Source organism: Lissotriton helveticus, chromosome 1_1 (assembly GCF_964261635.1).
Source record: "Lissotriton helveticus chromosome 1_1, aLisHel1.1, whole genome shotgun sequence".
Classification (NCBI taxonomy): Eukaryota; Metazoa; Chordata; class Amphibia; order Caudata; family Salamandridae; genus Lissotriton; species Lissotriton helveticus.
In genome coordinates this window covers 847892127-847906447 of record NC_136057.1, presented here as the reverse complement: position 1 = coordinate 847906447, position 14321 = coordinate 847892127, and the positions used below count along the sequence as shown (strand labels likewise).

At 41.3% G+C, this 14321-nt stretch overlaps 1 protein-coding gene and 1 long non-coding RNA gene across 2 annotated transcripts in view; one reads left to right on the top strand and one right to left on the bottom strand.

Moving 5' to 3' along the window:
• The window catches only part of GNPTAB (N-acetylglucosamine-1-phosphate transferase subunits alpha and beta), a 542239-nt gene extending 539266 nt beyond the window's left edge, over nucleotides 1-2973 (bottom strand). The window contains exon 1 of the mRNA XM_078675067.1: nucleotides 2694-2973. Coding sequence (XP_078531193.1) covers nucleotides 2694-2822 — 129 coding nt within the window. The 5' untranslated portion in view covers nucleotides 2823-2973. The remainder of the gene's footprint in view (nucleotides 1-2693) is intronic.
• Nucleotides 2974-3048: 75 nt separating this feature from the next.
• Nucleotides 3049-14321, top strand: part of LOC144818027 (uncharacterized) — a 79435-nt gene continuing 68162 nt past the window's right edge. The window contains exon 1 of the long non-coding RNA XR_013607018.1: nucleotides 3049-3142. This is a non-coding gene — a long non-coding RNA (uncharacterized LOC144818027). The remainder of the gene's footprint in view (nucleotides 3143-14321) is intronic.

Sequence of the window (14321 nt, the reverse complement as noted above, 5' to 3'; positions counted from 1 at the left end):
ACTCAGTCCAAAGTATGTCCTATGCAAATCAAACGATTCATGATAAAAAATCTGGTGAAAGCAAAATGAAGTAAAACGTGATATGTAAAGCGGTATGGCATCGATGACATGCAATACCTAAAGGGTTTTTACAGTAAATCATGATAAACAAGTATGGGATTGATAAAATACAATAGCAAAAGGGTTTTTAGTCATTGTTGAGAAATCTATCAGTTTTTTCCCAGTAAACTTAAGGGCAGGAATACAGAGTCGGATAGGATTTTATTTCAGTCGTTTTTAGGTATCGCCTGCACAGCGCTTGTGCTTGTAAAATATCTTGCATTAAAAAAAATCTTAAAAGGGGCTTTGAACCGGCCTGTTACTTACCTTTACTTACCATTCGTTTGAAACAATGTTTCTCTAATTTCCATGCTTACGATTGTTCAGCATGTCATTCGCCTTCACTTTGCATGTCTTCCTGCGGTGCTTTGCCTATCCATACTGAGGAGCATGGCCCAAGTACAGCTTCCAGTCACTAGCTAGAGGGCAGTGTCCTTCCACTGGCTACACACTTTAGAAGGTACTTTTTTATTTGTTATCTAGCACTCCATACAAGTGCATCTGTAGGCAGTCTCCTCTCCTCGCAGGCGCTCTTTCCACACTGTTTAATTTTTTACTGAATCTAATTATGACTACGATCTTACCTCTGTATCCCCAATATCCCCTATGTCCCCACACCCCTGCCCCTCCCCATCCCCATCCCTTTGTACAGTTTCTGTTTATTTCTGCACCTTGGACTTTGTTTGTACACCATGATATATCTGTAAAGCGCGCTGATACCCTCACGGGCCAAGTTCGCGCTCTATAAAACACTAAAATAAAATAATAAAATAAGTTGCTAGCACCCTCCCTCCCTCCCTTACATGTTGACCTCATAATGTTAATCCCTCCATTGTGTCTGCTCCAGACAGGCCCAGGGGACCATCCTCCAGCGCAGCATTAACTGCCAACTTCACACACCACTACTTTACCACATTTAATAAACTGCTTGACAGAATCTGTAAGTTATTAGCTTTTATTTATACTTTACATTTTTACAATCTGAGTTCTTTTTCAAGCTGGGTATTTTCTTTTTCTTTAAACACAAATAATAACCTCCAGTCTCATGTAAGTAAGTGTATTTTTTTTTAATCAAACCTGAAATGGAGACAAAGATCGGCATTCATTTGCCCACTTCAAATCAAACAAACATCAAGTTAATTGGATAAACTGCCTCGTGCAATCAGATGTTAGGGGAGAGACGGCAGGATATGTTTGAAAATACGGAGTGCATGCTCACGTTTTATCAATAAAGGCATGTCCACATAGCAGATTTACGCTCTTATGCAAACATCTTAGTTTTGCTACAAACACAAAAAATATTCTGTAATCAGCTGCAGACCTGGGTGTGTGTCTATCTGTTTTAGAGAATCTGTCACGTTGTCAATAATGCATACGCCTCAAGCCAATTGTAGTGATACCAGAGTCCCTGTCAGCATGTCAAATATTTAATTGATATCTAACTTTGTAACCGAATTACAGCTGGAAACATGTCTCCACGCTTGGCAGAGTTGAATAAAACTTACATGCCTTCGTAAATCTTACATTGTATATTAAATTTAATTGCCAGCTTTTGTAATCCCCTGATCCAGGGCCCTTTTTTTAACTCTTTATCTTCTTCCTACTGTATATGCTGGGTATGAATAGGAAAAGCTTCTATAATCTTACAGCTCATAATGAACAGCTGAACTGGGATGTATAGACATGTTAAAAAAAACTGACAACCCCAACAGATTTCGCATATGCGAATGCTTTGTTTTTATTATCACATGGTCTGAGACCTGCCCACTTAAAGCCCCGCCTGCCCCATTACTCTATAGTATACCATCATAACATGCACCCCACTGTCTTCTACACCGTTCTGTACACTGACTTTCCAGGACCTACGACCTACCTTGAGTTTCCTCTACATCCCCCTCCCTTTTAGTCCATACATGACTTTATTCCCTGATCCAGGACACCCTTGTCCTCTGCCCTACCCAAACACTCGTAGCTCGCATACTCCGCGTTCTTCCCCTGTTTTTTGTAAATAGGTATATACATGTATTACATGTATTTTGTTAGCTTTCCACGGAGCGTGCTTCTCTGGGTGTTCTACATTCATACGTGTAACTGGAATCTTGAGTCGTCGCTTGGAGAAAGAGATAAGACTGGTCGTTGTCTGCTTCACTATGTATATCGGTGTCAAAATAAATCTTGATGGCCTTTCTTTCATCTTGAGGATTTATACTTTACACCTGCCCTGTGACATTCTATATCTGATGATCAGCACCCAATGTCCTGTCGTAGGCACGCTTTCCATCCGACTTGTAACCGCGGTTCCCTATCCCCTGTTGTAATTACGATCCATGCGTTCGATAATTTGGGTAGCTAGATCGCACTTGAATGCTGGACGTCCTGTCTCCTGCCCTCGGCTGACACTTAACCACTGCAGTCTGGGAGTTGTAGTGACTGTTCAGTTAAAGCAACTGTATCACATAGCAAAGCATGTAAACGGAAGGCCCCGAGTTGTAAATAAGGTCTCCAGTAAAGATAACCTGTCCCGAGTCCAGTATTGTTAAAGGCTTTGGTCAGTACTCTCTGTCACATGCCCCGTCAGCTGAATCTGCACTCACCTCTCCAAACTGCAGGGCCGACACGATCATGAGCACAAGCCCCGCGAAGCCAAGGTAGAGCCCATGCCTGTGGGATAGACATGTGTAGGTCTGTCTCTGCAGCAGCTTGAGCAGCGCGCTCAGCACCATGGCCGGACATCACCGAAGCCGGCGTTCACATCCGTGAAACAGGACCGTGGGGTGGGACGGAACGCGCCATCTTGGTGTAGCGTAACACGACAAATCACCCTGTAGGTTACTGCTGAGGTTCTCCTCACCCAACATGGCTGCCGCTCAGATTCGCTGTTAATACAGCTCGGTCTAGTGTTGAATGGATCTCTAGTACAGTCACCAGTCACATGCCTCATAGTGCTGTCATCTCAGCCCAACGGCCGTTTTGCGGTTTATAATGATAAGCCCTGGTGACGGTGTCTGAAACTATCTTTTAGCCTACCCGCTGCTCACTAATGGTATCGGTAATGTTATCAGCGGATTTGAAAATAGTTATGTTTCCTCTACACTCGAACTGAAATCTATTTAAAAGAAAAGAGCCTAAGTATCCACTGCAATTGGCCAATATTATAGCATCTTCATATTTGTTTTTTACAGCGAAAACATATAAGTTCTATGGTGACTTTTTGTTATATTTACATTTATTTTGCCCAAAACATTATGTGGAAGCCCTATTGCTTGGATAATCTGCATGATACTGGTGCGTAGTTGTGAATGAATTAAAAAGTACAGTGCGCTAGCAGGAAGATCGTGTTATGGCAGCAATTTTATAAAATGCGGCTTAGTTTAGTCTAAGCCAGAAAAAAAACATTAAAACACATTTACTATAGCTTCATGTAGAATCCACATACTCGTTTGAATGTGAGCAACTAATATTGATTAACACGTGTTCCAAATATGGAACGTCCACATTGCTAACTTGTTGCATGTTTCGTTTAGTGGTGTTGGCTAGGGGCTTACCATTCCCTCTACACCTTAGGGTTCTTATTGATGTAGTGTTTTATAATTTTATGCATAATAACATTAACATGACGAAACAAAATGAACGTGTAATTGAATAAATATATGAGCTAATTGTGCTTATGCTAACATTAAGTAAGTAATATTTATTTGTTGGTTACTTAAAATCATTACAATCAGCAACATACATATGCAAAATAAAATTAGGTTAAAAAATAAGCAGCTACAGTGTACATAACTAAACAAAAATCTACAACTAAGCCCTAACATAGTTTATTTAACTGCAAATGATCAGCATGCAAAAGTAAAGTGCATTGTGCCAGCAGCTATAATTTACAGTATACAATACATTACTCTGAGAAAGACTTTATAAAAATGGGAACTGTGAAGATAAAAAATGCCCAATAAAATAACATTTAAAACAGCTATCGCAATAAAGTGCAATTGTGCTAGTAAACTTTTAGCAGCGGAAACTAAAGTGCATTGTGCTAGCAGCTAAAGTTGTCAATATATCTAGAAACTTTAGAATAGTGAAGGGTACATAAAAAACACAACCAACCATAGTAGAATTGCAATAGGAACGACGTTAGCAGAGGCAAGATGGCCGCTGACAGTCTGTAGGTGGAGGACGTGCTCCCTGCCGCTCCCTGCTCCTGGGTAGAGCAATGTGGTGATTGATCGGCAGAAAACGGCGGAAAACGGTGGAAAACGGCAGAAGATGTAGAAAATACTATCGGACTGCATTACATTGTGCACTGGCGTAGGTGCGGCAGATTTTTAAAAAAAAGAAAGTATAGAAGCGAGGAGAAAGCCAGCCGATGTGGTTGCTCACACAGGCATTGACGGAGGCACTAACCTTCCCGGCGGCAGATGCAGCGCTGACCCGTGCATTGGACAATGCTCGTCAGCTGATGGTGAAGGCGGATTCCTGGAGGGAGCAGTTTCGGCAGTTACGGCGGCAGCGGCGTCTCCGGCAGCAGAGTTTGGCAGCAGCAGCGCTGTCAGTTGCTTGGCGTGTAATGGCGCCAAAGATCTCGAAAGCTTTGCGAGAGGAGAAAGCAGCACGGAGTGAGTCTGACGCGCCGGCAGCAAACCTTCGCGTAAAAAAACCGGCACGGACCCAGGAGGAGGTCAGTGCTACTGAGCAAGGAAGGAGTGCGGTAAGAAGTAAGGAGACCGGCAGCGGTGCGGGGGAGAAATCAAAGAAAAAAGAGAAAGAGAAAGAGAAAAGTAAAGGGGCTGTGGTGACTAAAGGAAATAAAGGGAAATTGATAGAGCAAGGGAACTCGAGACAGCCATTAGTTTTGGAGGCATTTTTCCCTGTTGCTGTTGCCGGCTCTGTGGCGGTTGACACTAATGTGGACATAGCTCATCCAGAAAGGATAGGTCATCCGGATTTTGTATCTGAATGTGACCCTGACCTTGACCCTGACCCTGAACACGGCGCCCTTATGAAAGGGGTAGATAGCACCCTGCTGATACCCGGCGATTTGACAGAGATAGAGACAGAAAATATGACTATTCTGAGTAGAAAAGCATATAAAAACTCTGAAATGTCACAAGGAAATCTACCTCAGCAAAGGAAAGAGGACTTGGAGAAGGATACAAGAGGATGTGTAAAAGAGGGCGAGGTGGCCACTGTTACCGATAAGGTTACTGGAAGTGCGAGAGAGGACAGAGCCATAAATAATGCTAAGGAGAGCGCTTTACCTCCCGGAGCAGATGCAGTCAATATATTGACTTTAACAGAGACTATAACAGAGGCATTGACTGAGGTGATAAGGGAGGGGGAAAACAGCCTCAATATCCATAATCTGAATGCTACCAATCTACCCGCAATAGGGAAAAGTAATCAAGAGGGTAGTAGAAATGCTCATTCGCATGGGGGGGTTGGAAAAGGAGGCGGTAACGGAAATGGTGATGGTGATGGCGATGGCGATGGTAATGTTAATCACAACGGGGATATTGGGCTTAATAACAGGAAGGATATGATTACCAGCGACCCTAACGCACTGATAACCATAACTGGCTCTCCTAGTGACGAATGCTTTTTTTCTGTCAACGAGGGTGAAGAGGAAGGAGAGGAGGTGGGGGCGGTTGGGGGAGGTGATCGGATCCCTCTATTGTAGAATCGGGGAGCGACCAGACACTGTCAGGGCTAGGAGTAGGCTCTACCACCACACCAGATTCTATCAAAGATATAGCTTTAAAACGTAAATCAAAAGTCCTGACCAAAAAAAGGAGAAGAGCGAAAGGGTCTATTAGTCCAGCTGCTATTAGTGTTGCAAAAAGGCTAGATTGGGATTACGCAGCCACATCCCGGATGTATAAAGAGGGTATTGGTGGCCTAGATGAAACCATGGGCTCTTCACGGATGAATGAGGAGGGGGTTAGGCAAGGGCAATCTGAAACTCAGACTCAGACACAGATTCATATCCAGACTCACAATCAGTCACATTCCCGAGGCCAAGACTCACCTAAGGGGCTTGAAATGATTTTCACAATGCTCAAGCAAATCCAAATTGAGGCGAGGGTAGAGAGTCAGAGAGCCAGGCAGGAAAGTAAAAAAATACAAACTTCCCTTCGGGAAGTAAGTAAGGCATGTACAGAATTATCAGGGAGACTCACGGAAGTTGAAGAAAGAACAGGGAATATGGAAGATGAAATGAAAGGTTGGAAGGAATTTAGACAAGATCAGGAAAAAACTAACAGTGATGTCTTATGGAAGCTTGAAGAGTTTGAGAACAGACAGAGGAGGAATAACGTTAGACTCCTAGGTATTCCGGAAGGAAGAGAAGGAAAAGACATCAGAGCCTACATAATAGAGTTTCTTAAGGGGGCATTGCCAGATTTGAAAGGCTGGGATTGGGAGTCAGAAATTCAACGCGCCCACAGATTCCCATTTGTACAAAGGAAGGGGGCTGGCTCAAGTAAACCCAGAGCAATTTTAATATATGTGGGAAATTATCTTTTGAGAGAAGAGATTATGGCGAAAGCAAGGCCACAGACAAAATGTAGATATCAGGAGGTAGAGTTTTTCGCCAGACCTGATTTTTGTCACACGACGGTAGAGCGTAGATGGAGATTGCGGGAGTTAATAACTCCGTTCCAGAGAATTGGCTGTGAGGCATATCTACTGTATCCTAGCAGATTGAAGGTGGTAAGAGACGGCCAATTTAAAATTTTCCATTCAGAAATTATGGCAGCTGAATTTTTGGAATGGTTGAAAGAAAAGAATTCACACACTCACCCACAATCCCAAGCACACGCTGATAGCGAACTGGTGGTAGATGTACTGGCAAAAAGATAGTAGGTTCTAGGATATAGTTTTAAGAAAAGCTGTAGCAGAAATAGAGCAGTTTAGCATTTTTTAGTTTGTAGAAAGATAGTAATAATCTGCACATCTTTTTCCCTTTTCTTTTTTTTTTTTTTTGCCAGTGGACAGTAAACAACAGGTGCGGGGGGCGCAGGGGGGCGCGGGATCCAAGCAGACACAGCTGTCACACATAGGTCCCTTGGACCTATTTGCCTGTAGGGGGGGTGGGCCAGTCGGGGCGGGGCTTAGGGGTGGGGGGCACAGGGGGGGCAAGGAACATGGAGGAATTTGGAAACATAGTAAGCAAGAGGTATTAAGGAATAAGAAGATTAATGAAATGGAAGAAATATCTGTGTGGTATAAAGTCGTGACAACAAAGCGTGTTAAGTTTTTTTTGATTAAAATGATTAAAATTATGGTTATATTTGTTAAAAACCCAGGATGAGTATTCGTATTATGACATGGAACGTATGTGGTCTTAATGATAGGGTAAAAAGGCAGAAGGCGGCAGCCTTGATCAAACAACTAAGACTGGATTTTTTAATATTGCAGGAAACACATATACAGGTATCTGAAATCAGGCTTTTAGATCAGTTAGGCCTGATGGTCATAGCACACTCTAGGCAGGGCACTAGGAATAGGGGGGTTGCTGTGATGGCAAAACAAAGAAATATATGCACTAGGAAAAAATGGGAGGATGTATGGGGTAGATGGGCTCTAGTAGAGTGTATGGTTGGAGAAACTTGGGTCACTCTGGGGTCTATCTATGGGTCTACAGGGGATGATCCGGAGATTTTTGAAGAAATTGACATAGAGTTGGCGACCTGGGCACCCTTTATATTGATAGGGGGTGATTTCAACATTAATGGAGCAGGAGGGTTGGGGTTAGGACCTCCAGTTAAATATAAAGGGAGGAAGAGAAGAGTTTTTAAAGCAGTTTATAACCTAGCTAGGAATAATGGATTATTAGATGTATGGGATGCTCTTAACCCGGGACAAGATGGTTACACATACTATTCATCGCCTCATAGGATAAGTGTTAGATTGGATTATTTTTTAATTAGTACCCAACGTATGGAGGGGGCAGAGATTGAAAGGATACCAAGGCTTTTTTCGGATCATAACCCTCTCATCGTCACTTTGAAGGGTATGAAAGTGGCAAGGAAGGCTTCTGACTGGACATTTGAAAGGGCACTCCTCGTGGAGAATGCATATATCCACCATATGAAAAAATGGATAGTTGAATTTTTGAGCATAAATAGACAAACAGCATCGGCTGGGATAGTGTGGGATTGTTTTAAGGCCGGAGTAAGGGGTGAGACTATCAGCTTTGGGGCTAGAAAAAGGAAAGAGGAAAAAGAAAGATCTGAGCGGATAAGGAGGGAGTTGTTGTTGGCAGAGGAGGAACTAACCATTAGGACAGACCAAACTGATAATGGAGATCCAATGGATTCTACATATATGAAACTTGTAAAACTAAGAACGGCAGCAGAAGAGTACATAGCAGAAAGGGCTGCGAAACAATATACAGTGAATAGAGAGAACTGCTATGAGCTGAATGAAAGGGTCGGCAAAATGTTAGCTGCTAGAACCAGACAGAAGACATCTCTTGGTGAGATTAAAGCAATAAAAGATATCTCAGGGACGATGGTAACTAAGGTACAAGAAATAAGGGAAGTCTTCAGAAGTTTTTATACGAAGCTTTACTCTGAGAATCAAATAAAAGATCATGAAGATATAATGGAGTATTTGAACGACTATGAGGGGGGACAGCTGGATGAAACAGAGAAACAGAGGATAGACACCTTGTTAGAATTAGAGGAAGTAAAAGCAGCTATGAAGAGTTTACCATCAGGAAAGGCTGCTGGCCCAGATAAAATCCCGTTAGAATTTTATAAGGTCTTCTGGGAGGAGTTGGCAGGAGATATGTTGTATACTTTTAAACAGGCTCAGAAGGGATGCTCAATACCAAATACCTGGTCTGAGGCTGAAATTGTGGTTATTCTCAAAAAAGGAAAAATACCGACTGACCCAGGGTCATACAGACCAATTACCCTTATGAATACAGATACAAAGATTTATTCAAAGGTACTTGCAATTAGATTTGCCAGTGTAATAACACCGTTAGTTACTACTACCCAACACGGTTTTATTCCAGGGCGTGGGACTACGCATCATGTAAGGAAATTAATTACACTTATGGACATGACGGAGGCCAATGGGGATCCATTTGCGGTACTATTATTGGATGCTGAAAAGGCTTTCGACCGGGTGTCATGGGTATATCTATGGAGTGTCTTGGAAAAAGTGGGATTTGGCAGCGGTTTTTTGACAGCGATAAAGACACTATATAGAGACCCGAGCGCTGCAATTAGAATCAATGCGGGGTTAACGGACAAAGTAAAAATTGATAGGGGCACAAGGCAGGGGTGTCCATGCTCCCCGCTGTTGTTTGCCATTTATTTAGATCCGCTAATAAGAAAATTGGAGTTAAATAGACACATCCCCCCAATTGTCACACTCAGGGGGGAGTCCAAGATTTTGGCGTACGCTGATGATGTGGCGGTTATAACATCTTCACCCGCAGAGGCTATAAGATATGTGGAAGAAGAGGCAAAAGAATTTGGGAAAGTGTCTGGGTATTCCTTGAACACTGGAAAAACACAAATTATAAAAAACGACAAGGCTCTATGTCAGGATTCTAGGGTGGCACTGACAGGAACATATCTGGGAATAACTATAACCTCAGCTCTAGAAAAAGTAGTAGAGCTAAATATTGATCCTATCATACAGAAAGTAGGGGGTGAGCTCGATAGATTGAATAATCTCCATTTTACTTTGGTTGGAAGAGTAAACATTATTAAAATGCTTATCATGCCAAAATTTTTATACCTCTTTCGAACAATCCCCCTATGGTTTGATAATGCCTGGTTTAAAAAGATTGAGAACATGATTAATAAGTTTATATGGTCCAAAGGCAAGACTAGAAGGGCGGCGAGATTTCTGGCACTTCCACGTGAAAGAGGGGGTTGGGCACTACCAGATATTAAGCTTTATTACTGGGCTGCTGCTCTGCAGTATATGATAGGATTAATAGGTGGAGCCGAAGCAGAAGGAGAGGATCATCTGGGTTCATTAGCAATATATGGTATTTTGATGGGTGAAGAAACCAAGAATATTTTTTTGAAAAATTTTGACACGGCATATTTTAAAAGAACACGCTTTAAGACTTTGTTTGGAGCTCATAAGTTATGGAAGGCGTTTATGAAAAAATTTGGTTTGGGTAAATTCAATAGGTATACGAGGATATACGATAATATGGCATTTCCGCGAGATATATTTTCTGATTCAATATATAGAGAGTGGTTTCGAAATGGAGTTATAAAAATGGGGGACATTATGGGGACACAAGGGATGAAACAATTTGGAATAATACAGAAAAAATTTAATTTGCCAAGAAGTCATTTTTTTAAATACCTACAAGTAAGAAGTTTCCTACAGAATAAAAGAGGGGGGACGGGAGGATTTGAAAAAAATAATATATTAGAAATAATAGAGAGTGGAGTAGATTGCACTATTAAAAGGTTCTACGCAGAGTTAAATGAGCATAGATTAGATGACATGGCCAAATGGGGGGAAAGTTGGGCAGCGAAGTTGGGTATAGAACAAGAATGTTTTAAAGATTCATTAGACTTAGGGATAAATATTTTGTGCTCTGTATCACTACAGGCACAGCAATACAAGACCTTGTACTGGCTTTACTATACCCCGGCTAAATTAGCACAATGGGGAGCGACAAATGGTATACATTGCCCCAGGTGTATGAGTACAAATGCGGATGCTATTCATATGTTTGCAACATGTCCAAATTTAGTCATATTAATTAAGGAAATTGAAATGTTCTTACAAAGGGCTTTAAAATTAGTTGTTAATTTAACACCTGTGACTATATTATTAGGCACAGATGGTAGTAATGAAGATGAAGCAGGGAAATATTGTATTTTCATTGCTATGGCAGTGTATAGACTATGTATAGCATCTGCATGGTTAGATCAAACGGTACCATCATTTCAGCAATGGTTAGCCAGGCTGCTGAGTATATATAATTTAGAAAGAGCAATCTACTCAAGAAGGGGGAAAAACTCGAGGAAACTTGGTTTGAAAATATGGGAGGCCATAACGAATTGGAAGGAAGAAGGATGATGTATATAGAAAATGTATATAAACCGCTTCTGTATATAATTGTATATAAACTGTATACACTCTGTATCAACTACTGGATACTTAATGCATAAAAGGTTAGCAAATTAATATATAAGTTTTAGGATATCGATCTAATTCTAATTGTGACTAATGTTATATTTTGTTATGAAGAAAAAGTTCTATTTCACTTTATGTCTGTTATATGGAGAGGTATTGTATGAATATACCATGGTTATGCTGTATTGTTTATTTGTTCCACGCCCCCTCTGTGTCCCAGTGGGAGGTAAATATATAAAAATCCTTTAATAAAAAGAATTAAAAAAAAAAAAGGAACGACGTTAGCAATAAAGTGCATTTGTAATAATAGACTGTAGCAACAAAAATAAACTGCTTAATGCTGGCAACTTGATTTACAATATACCATACATTAGTCTAAAAGATACTTTATACCAATGTGAACAGAGACAAGGAAATAGAAATCGTAGTAGAATACAATCGTTCAAACCTCAGAGATCGTGTGTGTTTCCGCTAAGCAGACTTTAACTATTCTAATTTAAGTGATGCTAGCACTATCCCTAAAACCATTTAATAACAATATAACAAACAGCAACAGTACACTTGGGCTATCAAACCCTAACAACTACGGTTGTTGGTGCATAACCCAAGAAATAGATTGCAGCATTTTATATAATTTTCATATCGTAAATATCTTCACTTCAATTGTCAATATTACAAAGTTTCTTTTCAGCTGAATGAATGAATGAATGAATGAATGAATGAATGAATGAATGAATGAATGAATGAAAATATTTGTAAAGCGCGCGATGGCCAAACGGCTTCCTGGCGCTGAGAGCTCTAAAGAACCGGACAGACAGGGCCAGGAGGTTAGCGGGGGTAGGCCAGGGCAAAGAGGAAAGTTTTTAGCGCTTTACGGAAATGAGAAAAAATAGGAATCGAACGCATAGAGAGAGGGAGGGAGTTCCAGAACCGGGGAGCAAGAACAGAAAAACGGGTTCCACCAGTGCGAGATTTACGAAAGCGGGGAACAGTGAGAAGGGCAGAAGACGATGAACGAAGAGTGCGGGCAGGGGTGTGAAGGGAGATCAGAGAATTGATGAAAGCCGGTCCAGAGTGGTCAAGGGCCCGGTAAACAAGGCACCCCAATTTAAACAGGGATCTCTGCAAGATGGGCAACCAGTGAAGGGATTTAAGGACGGGGGTGATGTGATGGGTTTTGGGCGAGTGAAAAATAAGACGGGCAGCCTGATTCTGGATAGCTTGTAGGCGGCGGGTTTCATAGGCAGGAATGCCAGCGAACAAGCTATTACCATAATCGAGGCGGGAAGTGATGAGGGCAAAAATAATAATCTTAAGGGAGTCAAGAGAGAAAAAGCGAGAGATTTTCCGGATCATCCGGAGGGAAAGAAAACAGGAGGACACCACGGCACTGACCTGGCCATGCATGGACAGGTCCTGTCTGACCTTGATGCCCAGAGTTTTAACAGAGGGAACGGGGGTGGGGGGAGGGCCAAGAATGGAAGGCCAGAAAGCAGAGGACCAGGGGCTGGATGAGCCGCCAATCAGAACAAGCTCAGTCTTATCTGGATTAAGCTTGAGGTGGTTGGCGCTCATCCACCCAGAAATAAAAGCCATGGTGGAGTGAAAAAAGGATAGAGCGTGAGAAGAGGAGGAAAGGTCAAAAACGAGCTGGAGGTCATCAGCTATAAAAACAAACTTAACAAATCGGGAAATAAGACGGGTGGTGGCTCCATTTAAACATAAGATGATGGCGTTTCTACAAGATCTTGCCCCCAATTAATTAAAAATAGACTTTAATATAGTTTTCCGCTCTTCTAACAATTTGGGGCATAAAGTTACTATATGCACTAAGGTTTCCTCACAAGAACCACATAACCTACACATTTTAGAGGGCCACTTATTTTCCCATTTTGGAATTCTGTCTTTAGTCGGATATTTCCCAAACCGTAGTAGCATAAATTTGTTCTTAATTAAGGGTTTTAAATGTAACAGCAAATATGGTTGGGGTGCCAGTTTACCAAAGGAATTTGCCATTGACCATAAGTGTTTTTTTTCCCTAAGTTCATCTTTATCTATTATACTCGACAATAAAATGGCTGATTGATTAATTAATTTTTTATAAACCACTTGACTCCTAATTTCGTCTTCTAGATTTGGACAATCAAAATTACGTAGACACTCATTTAAATATATTTGCCAACTACTCGCATATTCACTTCTCATCATCTCATGCCAACACTGATTAGCAAGAGAACCCTCTTCAGCACGAGACAATGACATTAATGTTTCTAAAAATGTAGATTGTCGGGCCAGTATTTGTCTTTTTAGACCAAATTCTAGTCTTATATTGGCTCGGCTAATATATCTAGGAATCCTAAAAACGGATTTATATGTCCTTATTTCAAAGTCGTCAAGAATGTTCGCGTCTTTGCCGTGGAAAATAATAGAACCATAATCCAAGGATGGAATTAACTTTTCTAACATTAGTCAATGTAGGCCTCGAGTTCAAAATGGCAACTCTGCCTGCGTATTTCAGCCCACAGTCATCTTTTGATTTCTGTCTCACTTACACACAGACAATTTCTGCACCAAGTAACCTTGTATATAATGTGTTGAGATGTAATGTCGCTTTCACAAGTACACATAGCTGCTAAGTTTCCCATGTCCATGTGGGGTGTACTGCTCCAGTCCAGTGATTTTCTTTGAATTCCGGGACTTGTAGTCCTGGTTTTATGATGAAATAAACAAGAGTACAAGTCCCATCATTCAAAGAACAAACTGGATTCGATGTCCGGATCGGAGGCTCTGATTATGTTTCTCAATTTTCTTTACTGAAAATTCTCAGCAGCCAACCAGAAAAGTAAAACACAAAGTACATACTACAATACCCATAAACCCCAGTGGGTATCACATGGTAACCATAGAGTAGTATATAAGGAGCATAAGAGAAAACTACATCCTCTTTCTTTGCTGCTCCGCAGCCAGTTAAGTGCATTACCTTTACTCTTCCTGTACATTCATGATGCTTATTATTTCTACCTAATCGCTCTATGCGCTCGTATTGTTTGCTTTTACCTGTGCTTTTGCCTGCTGTGGTCCTGTGCGTGCTGCGGCTTTGA